This window comes from Kogia breviceps, chromosome 9, assembly GCF_026419965.1.
Source record: "Kogia breviceps isolate mKogBre1 chromosome 9, mKogBre1 haplotype 1, whole genome shotgun sequence".
NCBI classification, from domain to species: domain Eukaryota; kingdom Metazoa; phylum Chordata; class Mammalia; order Artiodactyla; family Physeteridae; genus Kogia; species Kogia breviceps.
In genome coordinates, this window is record NC_081318.1 from 70,668,366 (window position 1) to 70,690,323 (window position 21,958).

Sequence of the window (21,958 nt, forward strand, 5' to 3'; positions counted from 1 at the left end):
GTCTGGCACACATTTTAAAATCTGACCTATATTACATTTCTCTCTCCTCTTTGCATTTCCTAGTTACTACTCTTTTGATCACATCAGCAAAATAAGGATCTTTAAGAAGTAGCAAGTATCTTTCCTACTTCTCAGGAGACATACTCTATTATCCCTCACTGAGTTCATTATTCTGGTATCCAGGGCCAGATTCAACTCCAATATCTCCTGTTAATTTTTCAAATTGTCCTTTTACTTTCAAACACTGAACTTTGTATACGAATGACAAGCTAAAAAAACAGGAAAAAAAAAAAAAAACCAAACACCATCTCCCAAATTCATGGATTTTTCTATATAGAGTGTAACTAAAGATGCCTCACCTTTTTTTCTCCCCTACTAAGATTTTTTTTTTTAACCACGTTCCTCGGGAACACTATCCTCAAGCTATTAATAGGTATTTATGACAAAAGATTCTGTAGTTAACTAAGTTTGGGAAGTCAGGAAAACAAAGTTAAACAGAGCTATTCATTATATAACTTTTCAGAACCTTTGATGCAATCATTTGAATTGTGAAGGAACATTTTAGGGTTTTGAATAGTATGTAGACTTACGTAAGCTACATAAAAGTATAAAATTATTCCTTCAGGAACATCTGAAAGGGACCACTATTTTACACTATGCATTTTGAGAAACACCATGCCTGCCCCTGGTAGGGTAGGAGTAATCACACTGATGTCTGAGAAGTCTGTGGATATAGATCCAAGAAGCCTGCAAAGACTATATCACCAACTAGGCAGAGCTACATTTCTGAGTATTGAATCTATTGCCTTTAGAAATGAAACCTCTAAAATAGCAGGCAGGCTATGAATTTAAAATGAGATCAAACAAAAATTGCTAATGGATTATTTATAGATCTTCCTCTCCATGAGAAAATTATAATTTTGCATGTAGGGAAGTATGAAGTTTCTTTAACACATGGTAGTAAATTAGTTGCCCCATAAAAGGAAAAATTAAATTCAGTTAGCTGTAAGTCATTAATCACTCAATAAGTTCATCTATCAACCTGGAACTTGAATTGCTTGATTTCTAAAATGAAAAGAGGAAAATATACACAGATAGTAAAGATAAGACAACTGAGCAAGTATTTTTTCAAGTAATAAAAACACATCACTACTAAATAAAATTCAACAAAAAGGTTTGTTAATACTTTATTAGTATTTTCTAATGGACAGAACATAACGCAAACCAAATAAAATTTTTAATCTTTTTAGTTCAATAAAAATAACTGACATTCTGACTGTTGTTTCTTCGTTAAAGAAGTATTGATAGAATAGTTAGGCACACAGTTGACACTTACTGTACAATGAATGATATGCACAAGTTATCTTTTAACACTTATAATCCTAAAATGTGCTCTTTATATTTTTCCCTTGTAATACAGGAGCCATGCTCCTATAAGCAAAATTTACTAATAACAAAAGAATTTTACAAGGAGTGACAAAAAGACTTTTAAAACAAGTCCTTAAATAAAAGGATGCAGCAACAACGGAATGTAAGTTGTTGGGTTAAGAAGACAGCTTAAACTAGATCTCAAAACATTAAAAATTCATTTATTTTACAATTACTCAAATACACATGCATTAAATGAAAATATTGCACAAATTAAACTTTTAGATTGTGAAATTTTATATTGTTCTTAATTTTTTTTTAATTGGTACATTTTCCTGGTAGCACTTAACTGATTTTTTTCCAAACACCAAAGCACAAACTTAAAATGAAGGAGCTGAAATATTCAAGGTTTTAAATTAAAAAAAAAAAAAAAAATTAAGGCTAACCAAGTGCATCCATTAGTCAATGGCACAATTGTTTTCAGCAACAATCAGAAAACCCTAATCATAGGAAATGCCCATCTAACCCTTATATATAAATCATACAATCAACTTTTTAGGTGAATTAACTATAAGTTAGTAGTGATGGTTTCTAAAGTTTATGTTACCTGAAAAGTCAGAAAACCCAAACAAAGCATGATTAATTTAGAAGGTTCTTGCCTAAAGGCACCACTGACTTAAAAACACATTCAAAAATCAAATATCAGAAGACATAAAGCCTCTTCATGTATATATTCATATATGCAGTAAATGCATTAAATGTAATAACTTTATTAAACATAGTACACTGTACTTGACTTATGGGTTAAATATTTTACACACAGCTCGACCAAGTCATTCAAAAAGTATCTCTAATTTTAGCATGACCACGGCTCTCTCTGATGTAAAACATAGATGTGCAAGGAGAAGATGCATAACCATTTACAGAGACTACCATTTGACATTTCTGCTTTTGAAATATAAACTCTTTTAAACAAAAATTATTTTAAAAACCCATTTACTCAAATAATTTTTGGTATGATTGCAGTTCTCTTGCAGGGCTCCATGAAAATTCACAATCCTGCATGACCTTTCTTTCCCTGGTTGATGGCCAGCGTTCCTCACATTATCTAGAAATGCTTTTTCACATGTACACACTAGGCTCTTACTCTTAGATTTATTTATGTCAAAAATATACTTGAAATGGGCAGGGGTATATCTGAAAATCATTGCACTTACGGCCATGCTGATGCTTCCTACAGACATGTTTCACATATCTTTTCTTCCAAAGCCTGGGGCATGAGGAGAAACCAGGGCAGGAAGACACACTGAGAAGAAGAAATATTATATCTTCCACCAGAGTCAATAAGGATCTTTTCTCATTTGGAAGTTTAAATGAAAGGGATTTCCTTTACATAATTCTGAAGACATGCAACACAGGCTGAAAATATGCATACTATAAGTATGCACAACAGCATTATTAATAAATATGATTATTATTATAAAGCTTTAAAGGAAGGCTTTATTCTATTCGGCTTCACTTTGTTAGTAGGATCTCAGTGAGAACAAGACAATAACATCTTGTTCCAAACTTAAAGCTCCCAAACAACTGGGATACCAATACTCTGTCCCTTTATCTTAAGCACCCGGACGTTCTTTTAATACCAGCATCTTGGCTCAGTGGTCTGATAAATAGCTTCACTATTTTAAGGTTTTAGTGTTAAATATTTTTAAAACAAAAAACGCTGACACACCCAAACCCTTAGTCAGTGGAAGTATTTAAAACTATGCAGAAATCCTGCATACAAAACATATGAAGACTTCCAAGATTGACAAATGGAGAATGAGAAAACTATAGGAAATGCAGAGGTTCCAAAACTGGAAAAGGTATTTTGTTGTTGTTGGTATAAAATTATTTTAGGGACTTAAATGTATACACTGAGGGGTTTTGCCAACTTGCTTTATTTAGTAGAATTTTACATTATGCAAAATATAAATAAAGCCTATTTTAAAAAATATTATAGTTCTGTTTTATTTTATATATGTACACTATAATAGAGTTAAGAATTTGTATGTTTACATACAACTAATAAACTCATTTAATCCTTTGATTTGCTATTTTTGCAATCACCTAACGTATGTCTAGATCACACAATTTAAAATCATAGTAACTTTCAAGAGTACTGTTTTTTAAATTTCCACATTTTTAGAAGTATTTGGCAGTTCTTTCAACAAATTATAGCCCCTATGATATAATCAGTAATCTCTTAAAGATAAAGAAAACTGTAATAATTTTGTAACTTAAATAAGAGCCATCATATGCTTCTTTTTACACACAGAATGCCAAAATAAAGCTTATGACTGAGTACCGTAAGAGCAAAATAGAGCCCTTAAGACACAAAAGAATCAATTAAAATCTGTTTTCTACCAATGAAGAACAAATCCAATGAAATTTTTGCTTTGACTGGTTTTATTTTATACTAGGTTTTTACTTTATGTCACAAAACTGTATTTTGGATATAATGTTACTTCATACTTTAAGGGCATTCTGTCACTTTCCTTAGACCTGAAACAGATGTTCCAAAGATCACTCACCTGGCTATCTACACTATATCAAAATTCTGAAAAAGACCTATAAAATCATTATGCAAAACAAATCCCTCCAAATAGTACATTGCACAGTTTCCCACTGTTAAACAAATCAGCCAATTTATCTGTGAACTCTTGTTTTGTGCTTTCCTTAGCTCTCATATATATACTCTGGCACGTTGTCATTGCTGGAATATGCTGATTACTTTGAAAAGGAAGAGACCAACGTCATTCTTGCTTGAGACGGGGGCAGTATCCTCTCAGTGTTGCAAAAATATGCACCAAATCATTTAAGACACAGAAATCTCTCTTGGTAGTGGCTGGATTATAGACAAGGATGAGAAAACCACAGTCTTATGGATGTATTAATAATCTACTTTGAGACACTAAAAGACTGGTGCAGACACAACAGTATATGAGTTAAGCCCCAGAAGATCCGTCCACACCATCAGTCCTGGACAAAACGAACACCAGCTTCGTAGATTGGAGTGTCACCTTTTCTGTAAAGAAGGCGCTTGAGTAGTTTGAAGTTTCTGTTTATATTTCTGCATCTGCTTTGACCGTGAATGCAGTCTGTTGAAAAGTTCACGGAATTTATATTGTGGAAATAAGGTTTCCAAAAAGCCTTCCAAAAAGACATAAACCATCCTCCTATTTAACTGGTTGTGCTGAAACATTTCAAAAACACGAAGAATACCTTTCCGTGTTGTCTCAGCCCCAATAATGTGCTTCAGTTCATCTACATGAAGTAGGGGAGAGGGGAAATAAACACAATTCATTATTCAAAGGAAATCCAAGGCCTAAACTATGCTAAGTATGTAAAGTACAAAGCAGAGTAACTGATAAATAGTAAGTATTCAGTTAATGACCTTAATATAAGTTTAATAACTGACTTAAAACTTATATACGTTTGCAAGCATGCATGCACTTACGCAATAGATACTGTGAGACAAATACAGCACAGGAGAAAATAGGAAACCCCAAATTAGAGTTGTAATCTTGTCCCTTAATACCTATATGATAACTTACCTACCCTGAGTTTGCATCCTCATCTGTAAAATGGGAATTTACAATAACCAATATCATTATAACTGAATTTATAAAGCCTTGATGAGATAATGTGAAAAGTGATCTGTAAACTCTAAAACACTATACACATACTCTTACTACATTTAATGCACAGTGAGAAATACTATAAGAAAATGTGTGAAGGTTTATCTATGATTTCAAAAAACTTGCAACACAGAAACAGTGCCATTAAAATACTAAAAGCATAAAGACACTTACAAGGAGGGAATGCAACCTGAGATAATAAGGAAAGGTTCCCTTCAAGGAAGTGCCAACTGAAGTAGATTTTGCTACCTGGGCAGCATTTTCATAGGTGCAAACAGATGAAGGATTTAAGAACAGGAATGAGCAAATGAGCACTAAGTGGAAACAAAAACAAGACAGGCTCAAGAAATGGGGTAGTAAAGTTTGGTTGAATTTTAGGATTCCTGTAAGAGAAAGTGGTGAAAAAAATGGAAAACTGACAGGGCTGTGACTGTCAGGGTAAGGAAGTTTGGAGTTCACTCATAGGAAACATGAAGTTACTAGAGACATGTAAATATGGGAGCACCATGTATTATTCTTTTTTTTTCTCTTTTATTCTTGAATTTTATTTTTTTATACAGCAGGTTCTTATTAGTTATCCATTTTATACACATCAGTGTATACATGTCAATCCCAATCGCCCAATTCATCACACTACCATCACCACCAACTCCGCTCCTTTCCCCCCTTGGTGTCCATATGTTTGTTCTCTGCATCTGTGTCTCTATTTCTGCCCAGCAAACCAGTTCATCTGTACCATTTTTCTAAGTTCCACATATATGCGTTAATATATGATATTTGCTTTTCTCTTTCTGACTTACTTCACTCTGTATGACAGTCTCTCGATCCATCCACGTCTCTACAAATGACCCAATTTTGTTCCTTTTTATGGCTGAGTAATATCCCATTGTATATATGTACCACATCTTCTTTAACCATTAGTCTGTCGACGGGCATTTAGGTTGGTTCCATGACCTGGCTATTGTAAACAGTGCTGCAATGAACACTGGGGTGCAAGTGTCTTTTTGAATTATGGTTTTCTCTGGGTATATGCCCAGTAGTGGGATTGCTGGGTCATATGGTAGTTCTATTTTTAGTTTTTTAAGAAACCTCCATACTGTTCTCCATAGTGGCTCTATCAACTTACATTCCCACCAACAGTGCAAGAGGCTTCCCTTTTCTCCACACCCTCTCTAGCATTTGTTGTTTATAGATTTTCTGATGGTGCTCATTCTAACTGGTGTGAGGTGATACCTCACTGTAGTTTTGATTTGCATTTCTCTAATATTTAGTGCTGTTGAGCAGCTTTTCATGCCCTTCTTGGCCATCTGTATGTTTTCTTTGGAGAAACGTCTATTTAGGTCTTCTGCCCATTTTTGGATTGTGTGGTTTGTTTTTTTAATATTGGGCTGCAGGAGCTGTTTATATATTTTGGAGATTAATCCTTTGGCGGTTGATTTGTTTGCAAATATTATCTCCCATTCTGAGAGTTGTCTTTTTGTCTTGTTTATGTTTCCCTTTGCTGTGCAAAAGTTTTTAAGTTTCATTAGCTCCCATTTGTTTATTTTTGTTTTTACTTCCATTACTCTAGGAGGTGGATCAAAAAAGATCCTGCTGTTACTTATGTCAAAGAGTGTTCTTCCTATGTTTTCCTCTAAGAGTTTTATAGTGTCTGGTCTTACATTTAGGTCTCTAATCCATTTTGAGTTTATCTTTGTGTATGGTGTTAGGGAGTGTTCTAATTTCATTCTTTTATGTGTAGCTGTCCAGTTCTCCCAGAACCACTTACGGAAGAGACCGTCTTTTCTCCTTTGTCTCCTTGCCTCCTTTGTCATAGATTAGTTGACCATAGGTTAATGGGTTTATCTCTGGGATTTCTATTCTGTTCCATTGATCTATATTTCTGTCTTTGTGCCAGTACCATATTTTCTTGATTACTGTAGCTTTGTAGTATAGATTGAAGTCCGGGAGCCTGATTCCTCCAGCTCCATTTTTTTCCCTCAAGACCGCTTTGCTATTTGGGGTCTTTTGTGACCCCATACAAATTTTAAGTTTTGTTCTAGTTCTGCAAAAAATGCCACTGGTGATCTGACAGGGATTGCACTGAATCTTTACATTGCTTTGGGTAGTATAATCATTTTCACAATATTGATTCTTCAAATCCAATGACATGGTATATCTCTCCATTTGTTTGTATCATCTTTAATTTCTTTCATCAGTGTCTTACAGTTTTCTGCATACAGGTCTTTTGTCTCCTTAGGTAGGTGTATTCCTAGGTATTTTATTCTTTTTGTTGCAATGGTAAATGGAAGTGTTTCCTTAATTTCTCTTTCAGATTTTTCATCATTAGTGTATAGGAATGCAACAGATTTCTGTGCATTAATTTTATATCCTGCAACTTTACCAAATTCATTGATTGGCTCTAGTAGTTTTCTGGTGGCATTAGGATTCTCTATGTATAGTATCATGTCATCTGCAAACAGTGACAGCTTTACTTCTTTTCCGATTTAGATTCCTTTTATTTCTTTTTCTTCTCTGATTGCTGTGGCTAGGACTTCCAAAACTATGTTGAATAATAGTGGGGAGAGTGGACATCCTTGTCTTGTTCCCGATCTTAGAGAAAATGCTTTCAATTTTTCACCATTGAGAATGATGTTTGCTGTGGGTTTGTTGTATATTGCCTTTATTATGTTGAGGTAGGTTCCCTCTATGCCCACTTTCTGGGGAGTTTTTATCATAAATTTGTGTTGAATTGTCATAAGCTTTTTCTGCATCTACTGAGATGATCATATGGTTTTTCTCCTTCAATTTGTTAATATGGTGTATCACATTGATTGATTTAAGTATATTGAAGAATCCTTGCATCCCTGGGATAAATCCCACTTGATCATGGTGTATGATCCTTTTAATGTGTTGTTGGATTCTGCTTGCTAGCATTTTGTTGAGGATTTCTGCATCTTTACTCATCAGTGATATTGGTCTGTAATTTTCTTTTTTTGTATTATCCTTATCTGCTTTTGGTATCAGGGTGATGGTGGCCTCATAGAATGAGTTTGGGAGTGTTCCTTCCTCTGCAATTTTTTGGAAGAGTTTGAGAAGGATGGGTGTTAGCTCTTCTCTAAATGTCTGATAGAATTCACCTGTGAAGCCATCTGGTCCTGGACTGTTAGCTGGAAGATTTTTAATTGCAGTTTCAATTTCATTACTTGTGATTGGTCTGTTCATATTTTCTATTTCTTCCTGGTTCAGCCTTGGAAGGTTATACCTTTCTAGGAATTTGTCCATTTCTTCCAGGTTGTCCATTTTATTGGCATAGAGTTGCTTGTAGTAGTCTCTTATGATGCTTTGCATTTCTGTGGTGTCTGTGGTAACTTTTCCTTTTTCATTTGTAATTTTAATGATTTGAGTCTTCTCCCTCTTTCTCTTGATGCATCTGGCTAATGGTTTATCAATTTTGTTTATCTTCTCAAAGAACCAGCTCTTCGTTTTACTGATCTTTGCTATTGTTTCCTTTATTTCTAGTTCATTTATTTCTGCTCTGATCTTTATGATTTCTTTCCTTCTACTAACTTTGAGTTTTGTTTGTCCTTCTTTCTCTAGTTCTTTTAGGTGTAAGGTTAGATTGTTTGAGATGTTTGTTGTTTCTTGAGGTAGGATTGTATTGCTATAGACTTCCCTCTTAGAACTGCTTTTGCTGCATCCCATAGGTTTTGGATCGTAGTGTTTTCATTGTCATTTGTTTCTAGGAATTTTTTTATTTCCTCTGTGACCTCTTGGTTATTTAGTAATGTATTGTTTAGCCTCCATGTTTGTGTTTTTTACCTTTTTTCCCCTGTAACTGATATGTAATATCATAGTGTTGTGATCAGAAAAGATGCTTGATATGGTTTCAATCTTCTTAGATTTACTGAGGCTTCATTTGTGACCCAAGATGTGATCAATCCTGGAGAATGTTCCTGCGCACTTGAGAAGAAAGTGTAATCTGCTGTTTTTGGATGGCATGTCCTATAAATATCAATTAAATCTATATGCTCTATTGTGTCATTTAAAGCTTGTGTTTCCTTATTAATTTTGTTTGGATGATCTCTCCATTGGTGTAAGTGAGTTGTTAAAGTCCCACACTATTATTGTGTTACTGTCAATTTCCTCTTTTATAGCTGTTAGCAGTTGCCTTATGTATTGAGGTGCTCCTATGTTGGGTGCATATATATTTATAATTGTTATATCTTCTTCTTGGTTTGACCCCTTGATCATTATGTAGTGTCCTTCCTTGTCTCTTGTAACAGTCTTTACAGTCTATTTTATCTGATATGAGTATTGCTACTCCAGCTTTCTTTTGATTTCCATTTGCATGGAATATCTTTTTCTATACTCTCACTTTCAGTCTGGATGTGTCCCTAAGTCTGAAGTGGGTCTATTGTAGACAGCACATATATGGGTCTTATTTTTGTATGCATTCAGTGAGCTTGTGTCTTTTGGTAGGAGCATTTAATCCATACACATTTAAGGTAGTTATCGATATGTATGTTCCGATTACCATTTTCTTAATTGTTTTGGGTTTGTTTTTATAGGTTGTTTTCTTCACTTGTGTTTCCCACTTAGAGAAGTTCCATTAGCATTTGTTGTAGAGCTGGTTTGGTGGTTCTGAATTCTCTTAGCTTTTGCTTGTCTGTAAAGATTTTGATTTCTCCATCGAATCTCAATGAGATCCTTGCTGGGTAGAGCAATCTTGGTTGTGCATTCTTCCATTTCATCACTTTAAGTATGTCATGCCACTCCCTTCTGGCTTGTAGAGTTTCTGCTGAGAAATCAGCTGTTAACCTTATGGGAGTTCCCTTGTATGTCATTTGTCATTTTTCCCTTGCTGCTTTCAATAATTTTTCTTTGTCTTTAATTTTTACTCTCTGAGCTTCCTGGACTTGGGTGGCTATTTCCTTTCCCATGTTAGGGAAGTTTTCGACTATGATGTCTTCAAGTATCTTCTCGGGTCCTTTCTCTCTCTCTTTTCCTTCTGGGACCCCTATAAGGCGAATGTTTGTGCATTTAATGTTGTCCCAGCTGTCTCTTAGGCTGTCTTCATTTCTTTTCATTCTTTTTTCTTCACTCTGTTCTACAGCAGTGAATTCCACCATTCTGTCTTCCAGGTCACTTATCGGTTCTTCTGCTTCAGTTATTCTGCTATTGATTCCTTCTAGTGTATTTTTCATTTCAGTTATTGTATTGTTCATCTCTGTTTGTTTGTTCTTTAATTCTTCTAGGTCTTTGTGAAACATTCCTTGCAACTTTTTGATCTTGGCCTCCATTCTTTTTCCGAGGTCCTGGATCATCTTCACTACCATTATTGTGAATTCTTTTTCTGGAAGGTTGCCTATCTCCACTTCATATAGTTGTTTTTCTGAGGTTTTATCTTGTTCCTTCATCTGGTACAGTCCTCTGCCTTTTCATCTTGTCAGTCTTTCTGTGACTGTAGTTTTTGTTCCATAGGCTGCAGGACTGTAGTTCTTCTTGCTTCTACTGTTTGCCCTCTGGTGGATGAGGCTATCTAAGAGGCTTATACAAGTTTCCTGATGGGAGGGACTTGCCCACCAGAACAAAAGAGCTGGCTTTTGCTCTGGTGGGAAGAGATCAGTAAAACTTTAATCTGCTTGTCTGCTGATGGGTGGGGCTGGGTTCCCTCCCTGTTCGTTGTTTGGCCTAAGGCAACCCTACACTGGAGCCTACCTGGGCTCTTTGGTGGGGCTAATGGCAGACTCTGGAAGGGCTCACGCCAGGGAGCACTTCCCAGAACTTCTGCTTCCAGTGTCCTTGTCCTCACTGTGAGCCACAGCCACCCCCCACCTCTGCATGAGACCCTCCAACACTAGCAGGTAGGTCTGGTTCAGTCTCCTACAGGGTCACTGCTCCTTCCCCTGGGTCCCAATGCGCACACTACTGTGTGTGGAGTCTCTGTTTCCCCCAGTCCTGTCGAGGTCCTGTAATCAAATCCCATCAGTCTTCAAAGTCTGATTCTCTAGGAATTCCACCTCCTGTTGCCAGACCCCTAGGTTGGGAAGCCTGACGTGGGGCTCAGAACCTTCACTCCAGTGTGTGGACTTCCATGGTATAAGTGTCCTCCAGTTTGTGAATCATCCACCCAGCAGTTATGGGATTTGATTTTATTGTGATTGCGCCCCTCCTACTGTCTCATTGTGGCTTCTCCTTTGTCTGTGGATGTGAGGTATCTTTTTTGGTGAGTTCAGTGTCTTCTTGTCGATGACTGTTCAGCAGTTAGTTGTGATTACGGTGCTCTCGCAAGATGGAGTGAGAGCATGTCCTTCTACTCCGCCATCTTGAACCAATACCCTATTATTCTTCTTAATTATTCATAGTCAGGGCCCCTATAGGAGGGGCCTCAAAAGCAATACTTTATTGCTCTCAAAAGAAACACGCAACTTCCAAAATGTATATTTCTAACTAGGGTACAATATAATTTAAAGCAAATAGTTTTTAAATTTATTAAAAAACAGGTAAGGGATTTTGTATATATAAAAAATATATACTTTTACATCTATCCTCACTTCCTTCAAGTCTTCACATAAGTGTTATCATCTCAGGGAGGCCCCCAATGGCTACCCTATCTGCAACTGCAACTCACCTGACACCTCCCTTTTCCTACACTATCTGTCTCTTCAGCACTTACCACTATCCAACATACTGTGCTTTATCTATATCTTTCATCTGTTTTCTGTGTCTCCCTAGTAGAATGTAAACTCCAAGAAGGCAACGATAAGTTTAAAGAATAGTGTCTGGCTCATGAAAGGTTCTCAATAAATATTTACTGTATAAATGCATTAAGATTTCTTCCAGCCATATAACTGAGTCAGTCTATAGCACCATCTGGTTTATTCTAACACTACATTAATATCCTAGGTTATTGGGTTTTTAAAAATTTTTCTAAAATGTTGTTTCTGTAACTTGCTTTTTATCTCCAAATGCAACATTATAGTCTACAGGGCAGAATAAATAGCTATGTGGCAAATTTCCAACTTGTCAGAAGAGAAAGTTGATTAAAATCTACGATGAAAATAGAGTTTAAATTTAAAATACAATTATATGAAAAGAAATAGATATTGAGAACTTAAATATTTTTCTATTCTCTACACCCGCAATTAAAATGTGGAGAAGAGATATCTAGGTATTTTCAAAGATATTTATAACCAAAGAAGAGATCAAACAACCACCCAACTACACAAAACTGCTCTTGTTGAGAGAAGACAAAACGGACAAAGTGAATCTCCATTAATGAGACAGCAGTGTTCTAAAGTAACTCAAATTAGATCAACAGAATGCCACTATGTACACTTTCTTTAGGATCATGTTTTAGTAAAGATTAAGAATGGGCCAATCAGTTGTTTCAAAGGGATTCTTTGAAAAAATGTGTTTGTTCTCTTAAGTAGAACAAATATTCTTCCTGAAAACCTCATACTTCAATATACTTTTATCAGCCCTTTCATCTGTCACAGAATTTATCATCAACTTCATTCTCAAAATGTTTCAAGGCAGCAAAGTGAAGTGGTTAAAAGCAACACTTTTTCAAGTGGTTGAAAGCAGTGGCTTTCAAGGAACTCAGAGCTGAGTCAGAGTCCCAACACTCACCTACTAGCTATAAACCTTGAGTGACTCACTTAACCCTTTTGAGCTTCTGTTTCCTCACATATAAAGCTGTGATGTTAACAGTACCTAGGCTTCAAAATGTTGTTATGAGGATTAGTTAAAGATATATGAGAAATGCCTAGCACAGTGCCTAGTATATGATAAGCCATTAAATGATAATTATTATAGTCAAAAGGCACCTATCCTTAGCATGCTCAATGCCTTAAATTCAGAAGAAATACAAATTAATAAGATTTATACTAAAAATGTTTACTTACCTGGCATAATTGAAAGTAATTTAGTTTTTCCTGCAACTCTTGTTCTCATTCGAATAGCTTTATCTCTGCATGGAATAGTCTCTGCTAAAATGCCATTTGGCCAAAAGGCATCTCTATTTAAGAAGATTAAATAAATTTTGTAAACATTTTCATTTTCTAATGATACAAGTTGGTAAAATTATTCCAATTTTCTACAGAAAACACAAATGTAAACAGAAAAAGGAAACACTTCTGAAATTTTATATAGGTGTGATATTCAACAAACTAACTACATACAGGGTTCAATTTTAGGTTTTAAAGGATATATACAAGAAAAAATAACAGAAGTATGCCCTGGAATAACTTAAAACTAAGCCAATATAAAACAAATTCTGCACCCACACCTTAGAGCTGTATTGATTACTATGTTTCTTTCACATATTTAATCCATTCTCCTTTACTTTCACAGTGTGCTTGATTCCTGTTCCCTAGTTCTCAGGCCAAAGGTAGGAATTGAGCACAGTAACTAAGCTTCCATCTGGGAATTTGGTCTGAGAGAGAGAGAGAGACACTGCCCAGAGTAGTCCTTCTTAACTCTGACTGAACATTAGAAAACACCTGGGAGCTTTAAAAGAGCTTAACGACCGACCAGGTCCTCCACCAGATTAATTAAATCAGACTGTTTGCAGATGGGACCTAAGCATTAGTACTTTTTAAAGCTCTCCAAGTGATTTCAGTGTGCAGGCAAGGTTGAGAATCAGTGCTCCAGAAGAACAATATCCACCCACCCTGAAACAGAATGAAGGTGCCAGGGCAAGTGGTACAGCTTTTAGAAACAGTATGGTATAGTGAGGAGAAACTTAGCTTCAGATTAGAGAGACCTGTTTCCCCACTGTCCAGCACATGAGGCTCTGGGCAAGCTGCTTAACTTCTCAAATCCTCAATTTCCTTGTAACAAAACGGAGACAAAAATCCCTATCTCGTAAAACAGGATAAAATCAGAAAGTGTACATAAAGTAGTTGGACAGTGCCAAGTAAACAGTGTTCGATATTGACAGTTCCTTTCTTTCTGTTACTTCAAAGTACGTGATGCCATGAATGTTTATGCCTTGCTTATCTCTCGCTTTTAGAAAACACATTTATTTCTCTGCCATGGCATGCTTTCCTTGAAGGGACTGAACCGTACCTCTCAGTCCCTGGTAAGAGGGCTAGACACAGAGAAGGCGCTCAGAATATTTTTGTAGAATGAACATATGGATTGGACTCTTAATTTGAAACTTTTCAGAGGTTCAAATAGTTAATAAAAATTTAGACCTTGGACATACATATTTCTAAAATTCTTCATTTAAAATCAAGGTTAGCGGGGACTTCCCTGGTGGTGCAGTGGTTAAGAATCTGCCTGCCAATACAGGGGATACGGGTTTGATCCCTGGTCTGGGAAGATCCCACATGCCGCAGAGCAACTAAGTCCATGTGCCGCAACTACTGAAGCCCGCCCACCTAGAGCCCATGCTCCATAACAAGAGAAGCCACTGCAATGAGAAGCCCACGCACCACAATGAAGAGTAGTCCCCGCTTGAGGAAACTATAGAGAAAGCCAGCATGCAACAATGAAGACCCCATGCAACCAGCCAACCAATCAATCAATCAATCAATCAAATCAAGGTTAGCAAATACAACTGAGAAAAATTAATCCTGGAAACTAGGTAACCTGATTATATTACCATGCCATGTCTACATTAATATTTCAATTATTTTAAAGCCACATTACTATGATAAAATGTAGCCTAACATCTTAAAGATTTTTCATTTACACTTTTTTCTATTCTGGTTTTAAAAAAACAGAGATGAATAGGTCCATGGGACAAATGTTTATAATTCTTGCAAGTCTTTTTGCTCATCAGTCATGACTAAAACCAACTTTAAGGCCAGGAAGAGAAGGAATGCAATGAAAGTTAGTGATAACAATGCTCTACTCTATACTATCTGAAAGAAGTGACTGTGTCTTAAGACATACCTGAAACGTTTCACTAAGTCAGCTACTTGCTCAGGTGAGGTCATCCAGTCAACATGGTCAACTATTTTTCTGAAAGTAAAGAAATTCAAATGAGTAAGGTCACGATTTTAGAAGGTGAATAAAATAAAGAAACATTACTTTCATGGAGTAAGCAACTTAATTTGTATGAAGATTATCTCTGAGAGCAATAGTCTGCTTTAATGATCTTCAAAGACCCAGAGAAGGAAATTCACCTACAAAAGGTTGAGCAATCTGCTTCCAGAAGTAAAACTTCAAAAGCTAAGTAAGATCAGCTCTAAGTAGTTTAAGAAAAAAAAGTGGTACCTATTAATAGTATCACCATATGTGGCTCTAATAAGCTGTTGAAGTAGGTTTTTGATATTCCTTCTCAACCACTGATTTCTCTCTTTTAAGTCGAATACTTCATCCATGAGAAGCAGCATTACCCTAAGTGGAATATTGTCATCCACCTGACAAAATATGGGAAGAAATAAGGATACGTTTATTTGAGTTACCTCGCTACTATGAATGGCTAATTTTGCTGCTTTTATCAAATGACTGTTACTATTTACAGGTTGGAGAACAAGTTATACTACAGCCTTTGTAACCAACATTTCATTCTAATTTAGAAAACATATTTTTAACAGCCATTTTGACAGAATACAGAATTTTACAACTCTACAATGATGAGTAAATTCCAAGGCTGTAGCGAAAAAAACTTCTCAAATTGGATTCATGATGGTCTTAGGAAAAGATGATTTGTGATCTTGCAGTAGAGTCTGTATTAGTTTATAGGGCAAAGGCTAGCCCCTTTGCCTATTCTCTAGGGCATCTTTTTCAAATAAACAAAATATTCTCAACATTTCTCTTTATTTAATAGGACAAAATACAATCTACACAGAGCAATCTGTTTTGCTTGGTTACTGCGTTGTATGTATATAGGTATTTTCATGAAAAAGAAGCTGAAATAAAATCCAGCTAACATTACAAAAGGCAACTAGATTACTAGAATTTTCTTTTTATTTTTAAGAAGTAAAAATTTGTACACTTTCATCACGGGAATATTCAATTAATGATATAAAAAGTAAAGAAAGACAACTAGAATGCTTTGATGTCGAAATATATCAATGTATAATAGGTGCAGGTTTAGATATGCAACAAAACTGCATAACTGCCAGTAATTTTGTAATTCTTTCATCACTAAGCTACTCTTTCCAATTATTTCATCAATGTTGTAATTTAAATACTTAAATTTTTTCATGAGAAAACAGCATGAGTCATACATTTTTCACTGTGTTGTAAACATTTTCTTAGCATACCTTCTCTTTCACATATTTTTCAATAGCTTAACCACTTTGGAGCCAAAAATCACTACTGCTCTATTCTCTGATCAAGTATAGTCATGAGTCTGATGCCACATGACAATTCTAATAAACAGTTAAATTGTAAAAACCCTTAACAAAAGATATAATGTTATGGATATTACAACAGTACAATGCATAAAAAACATTCTAAAATATTCTTGAAAAAACAAAAATATTATCTTTAAGACAGTTTATTATAAAGAAATTCAATGAGAAACTGAAGAGAGATAATTATAACTTTAAAATAACTCTGCTTAATAGAAGAGAATATAAAGCCCAGACCCAAATACATAAAATAAAAAGATTTGTGACAGGGGAGAAACATATACTGGGAAAAAAAGGACTTCTCAGTAAATGGTGCTTAGGTCAACTGGAACCCTACCTCATTCCATACACACAATTGATCCCAGATGAATGGCAAATCTAAGTTTTGGCATGGTAAACAAAAACAATTTTTAAAGAAAATCATAGGAGAACATCTTTGTGACCTTGCAGTAGGCACAGATTGTACACAGAACATAAAAGCACACAAAGAAGATATTCACAATACACAAATACTTATATCTGACAAAGAAACAATATTCAGATTATACAACACACTCTTACTAATCAAAGACAAAGACAGCCAAGCCAACAGAAAAAAAATGGGGGAAAGAGCTAGACATGTAAGACAGGACACCCAAATGGCCAATAAACTTATGAGAAGAGGTTCAACATTTTAACAGTCATCAGAGAAATGGAAATCCGCATGAGATACAACAAAGAGAATGGCTAAAATTAAAAAGGCATAATATATTGAGTTTTGGCAGGCTGTGAACCACTGAAATTCTCATGCATTGCTGATGGCATTGGAAGCAGTACACACACTTTGGAAAATTATTTGACAGTATCTATTAAAACTGAATTTTTGCATAACCTCTGACCAAGCAATTCCATTCCTGGGTACAGAAAGAAATATGTACTTATTTATTTAATCAAAAGACAAGTACCAGAATGTTCATAGGAGTACAGTTTGTAATATAACAAATATATTGTACTATATTTACAAAACATAATTGTACTATAATTACAAAATTGGACTGTAAGGCCACAAAAATGAAGAAACCACAATCACACAAAACAAACATGGAAGATTATCACAATGTTGAGCAAAAAATGCCAAACTTAAAGGAGTACATACCTCACAGTTTCATTTATATAAAGTATAAATGCAGGGTAGAAGTCAGGATAGTGTTTATCCTTGGCAGGGGAGAGGATAGTGACAGGAAGAGAGCATTAGGGGATTTCTGGGGTACTGGTAATGTTCTGTTTCTAGTTTATAGTGCTGATTACATGGATATGTTCAGTTTGTAAGAATTCATGAAACTTAATGTTTATAATATATGTACATTAATGACAGATATAATTATACTTTATTAAAAAGTTAAAAAGATCTGCCAAGTATGATGTGAATTTCAACTGAATACTACCAAAATAAAATTAACTCACAGTATCATCAAGTTGAGCTGAAACTCGACAATGTTCAGGATCTGAATCAGTCTTCGGAATTAAAGGAGGAACCTAATATTAAAAACAACAACAACAACAACAAAGTAAACACACTAAAGCAGAAAAGAAAGAAAGAAAGAACACAATAAAATAAACCAAAATGAGTAGTATCAAATATAATGAACAGCATTCAATTTAATTTTGGGAACATATAAACAAAATTTATATAGCATTAACAAAGTATTAACAATCTACAGTTAGAAACTCAATATAAAAGGGTAATTATTTCATTACCAACAGATTTTCTTTCCTTTAAAAAAGGATTCGAGTTGGATGGAGATATTACTCAAACTCCCATACTTTTTACAATTTAAAGCTAAGTAAGATTAAATGATTTAAAGACCAAAAGTTAGTAGCACAGTAGGGGAATAGAACTCCAATCTTTTTTCTTTTACCATAAAGAGCCTGACAGTATGCTAAGAGGCTTAAAGGAACTAATTAACTGACTGCTATATAATGTAAGTTATGGGGGAAAAGGACAGAAAAAAACAGTGCTAGTTGATAACCATTTCTCAGCACAGGAAGGACCATCAAGATCACCTATTATAACCCCTTCACATTACTGGTGAGGAAAAAGAAACCTGGAAAAGTTCAGTGACTCTTGTACGAAGTCATATGGGTAGCTATCAGCAGAAACGGCACAAGACAACCCTCACTTCAGTGTTAATGTACTTCCCCATGATTAGAAATTAAGATGAAACATCAGAAAAGGTATGAGAATCAATAGAAAAGTATGATTTACACACACTATATTTTAGGAGTTGCCTCTTAACAATAAAGAAATTCTATCAGTGTTTATATATATTTCCTCTTCATTGAAACATTCTAATAGTTACATGATTTCTTCTATAGTCTTGATTATAACCTTAAACAACTAGGTCAAAATTATTTTAAAAATGTAAATTAGGAAGCAAAAAACTACTTGGTCAACTACCTATTCTGCTAGCGTAATGAAAAAGCTTCCCAGGAAACTCTTCTATGCCTCTCACAGGTATATGCACAGTAAGATATGGCTGCAGAGATTGATGATGTTGAAAGACTTTTCCTCTCTTTGATCTCGTGAATCTTGATCGTGTGACTCAGGAGAAATTAGACTTTATATTTGCTGATGAATACTAGTAAAACTAATTTACACAACAGCACATACCTGTTTTGTTATAAATTTTAATGACATTATAGAATAAACATGTCTAAATGGAATAAAACAGTACAAAGAATGTTAACTTTACTTATTTTAAATATGTGCTTTAAATGGATTTTAAAATTCTACTGCAGCAGAGACTGAGGAGTGACTGGATTTTACAGTATCCGTTTTTGTTTTCTGTTTGTTGGTTTTTTTTTGTGGTATGCGGGCCTCCCACTGCCGTGGCCTCTCCCATTGCAGAGCACAGGCTCCGGACGCACAGGCTCAGTGGCCATGGCTCATGGGCCCAGCCTCTCTGCAGCATGTGGGATCCCCCCAGACCAGGGCACGAACCCATGTCCCCTGCATCAGCAGGCAGACTCCCAACCACTGCGCCACCAAAGAAGCCCAAACACAGTATTCATTTTTGATAAGAATTAATTCTCTAGTTTTTAAATTCTTTATGAGACTATGTGTCTATAGGGTTTTGGACTTATAAAGGAAAATAAGGTAAATCTAAGCAGGAGCTCAGTAAATCTTAGTTGACCTAAAAATAGTTTCCTTTAGGCATTACTGAAAACATCTTACCTTGAAAAATGATTGCCTTATGTCTTGACCTAATCGTTCTGACATTTTGCCCATGTTGTCTGACATTTTAGTCATTCCCTCTGCCAAGCTATCAGGAAGGGATTTAACTGCATTTGAAACATTCCTCATAGAATTTCGAAGCGGATTTACAAAAGTGTCCATCTAAAGGGGAAAAGATATTAAATCGTAACTTCACTGTATCAGACTTGTTATTCAACTGAGAAGCATGGGAAAATACAGAGTGCAACACATGAAAGATGTAATAATTTTCCAGTCTACAATAATCTCATTGCATTTTAAAAGGATAGAACTGTTGTCTTCAGTGTGTCTTTAAAATGTATTTTCAGACACAAATATATGAATCAAACTTTTGAGTGATATGGTTATTGGTAGAAATGAATATAAACCTTGGGTTGCCTTCTTATTAAGAAAAACTCTGAAAAATTGAAAATTTTTCCAAACTAGAAATTGATGCAAGTATAAACAGCTACAACATACTTCTGCCACAAATTCAAGGCAACAATGACATAGATATTTTGAGGTGGTATTAAAAAGCAAATAAGCAGATAAAATAAACAGCTCAAAAAACTAACAAGTAAGATTTATTTTTTAAAAAAATAATTTTTAGGATATGTTACATGCTCAATTAGAATACATGGAAAGAATGTGGAATCTATTAGGAAGAACAAAAGCTGCAAATCAGACATGTAAGCCATACTTTATTAAGGGAGAACAGAAAAACCATAAATAAAATATGATAAGAGATATAAAAAGAAATGAACTCAAAGGAACAGGAAGCTTTAAAATTGACATTCTGAGAGAACATTCAAGATGGCGTAAGAGTAAGACGTGGAGATCACCTTCCTCCCCACAAATACATCAGAAATACAACTAACTATATGTGGAACAACTCCTACAGAATACCTACTGAACACTGGCAGAAGACCTCAGACCTCCCAAAAGGCAAGAAACTCCCCACGTACCTGAGTAGGGCAAAAGAAAAAAGAAAAGACAGAGACAAAAGAATAGGGACAGGACACGCACCAGTGGTAGGGAGCTGTGAAGGAGGAAAAGTTTCCACACAATAGGAAGGCCCTTCACGGGAAGAGACTGCGGGTGGCGGAGGAGGGTAAGAAGCTGCCACCATCACCCTGATAACAAAACCTGACAAGGATGTCACAGAGAAAGAAAACTACAGGCCACTATCACAGATGAACATAGATGCAAACTCCTCAACAAAATACTAGCAAACAAAATCCAACAGCACATTAAAAGGATCATATACTATGATCAAGAGGGGTTTATCCCAGGAATGCAACGATTCTTCAGTATACACAAATCAATCAATGTGATACACCATAATAATAAATTGAAGGAGAAAAACCATATGATCATCTCAATCGATGCAGAGAAAGCTTTTGAGAAAATTCAACACCCATTTATGAAAAAAACCCTGCAGAAAGTAGGCATAGAGGGAACTTTCCTCAACATAATAAAGGCCATATATGACAAACCCACAGCCAACACCATCCTCAATCGTGAAAAACTGAAACCATTTCCACTAAGACCAGGAACAAGACAAGGTTGCCCACTCTCACCACTATTATTCAACATAGTTTTGGAAGTTTTAGCCACAGCAATCAGAGAAGAAAAAGAAATAAAAGAAAAGAAAAAAAATAAAATTAAAAAAAAAAAAAAAAAAAAAAGAAATAAAAGAAATCCAAATCAGAAAAGAAGTAAAGCTGTCACTGTTTGCAGATGATATGATACTGTACATAGAGAATCCTAAAGATGCTATCAGAAAACTACTGGAGCTAATGAATGAATGTGAAGTAGCAGGATACAAAATTAATGCACAGAAATCTCTTGCATTCCTATACACGAATGATGAAAAATCTGAAAGTGAAATTAAGGAAACACTCTCACTTACCACTGCGACAAAAAGAATAAAATACCTAGGAATAAACCTACCTAAGGAGACAAAAGACTTGTATGCACAAAATTATATGACACTGATGAAAGAAATTAAAGATGATAGAAATAGATGGAGAGATATACCATGTTCTTGGGTTGGAAGAATCGACATTGTGAAAATGACTATTACCCAAAGCAAGCTACAGATTCAACACAACCCCTATCAAACTACCACTGGCATTTTTCACAGAAGTAGAACAAAAAAATTTCACAATTTGTATGGAAATGCAAAAGATCCCGAATAGCCAAAGCAATCTTGAGAACGAAAAATGGAGCTGGAGGAATCAGGCTCCAAGACTTCAGACTATACTACAAAGCTACAGTAATCAAGGCAGTATGGTACTGACAAAAAACAGAAATATAGATCAATGGAATAGGATAGACAGCCCAGAGATAAACCCAGACACACATGGTCACCTTATGTTTGA

The 21,958-nt window shown here is 35.3% G+C and overlaps 1 protein-coding gene across 4 annotated transcripts in view; it reads right to left on the bottom strand.

The window, feature by feature from the left end:
• Window positions 1-1,174: 1,174 nt before the first annotated feature.
• SNX13 (sorting nexin 13) overlaps window positions 1,175-21,958 on the bottom strand; it is a 153,392-nt gene continuing 132,608 nt past the window's right edge. For all 4 annotated transcript variants that reach the window (XM_067042605.1, XM_059073776.2, XM_059073775.2 and 1 more), the window contains 6 exons: window positions 19,557-19,718; window positions 17,786-17,857; window positions 15,258-15,403; window positions 14,934-15,002; window positions 12,938-13,050; window positions 1,175-4,674 (listed from right to left, as the gene is read on the bottom strand). In XM_067042605.1, the coding sequence (XP_066898706.1) occupies window positions 4,427-4,674; window positions 12,938-13,050; window positions 14,934-15,002; window positions 15,258-15,403; window positions 17,786-17,857; window positions 19,557-19,718 (810 nt within the window). In that variant the 3' untranslated portion in view covers window positions 1,175-4,426. The remainder of the gene's footprint in view (window positions 4,675-12,937; window positions 13,051-14,933; window positions 15,003-15,257; window positions 15,404-17,785; window positions 17,858-19,556; window positions 19,719-21,958) is intronic.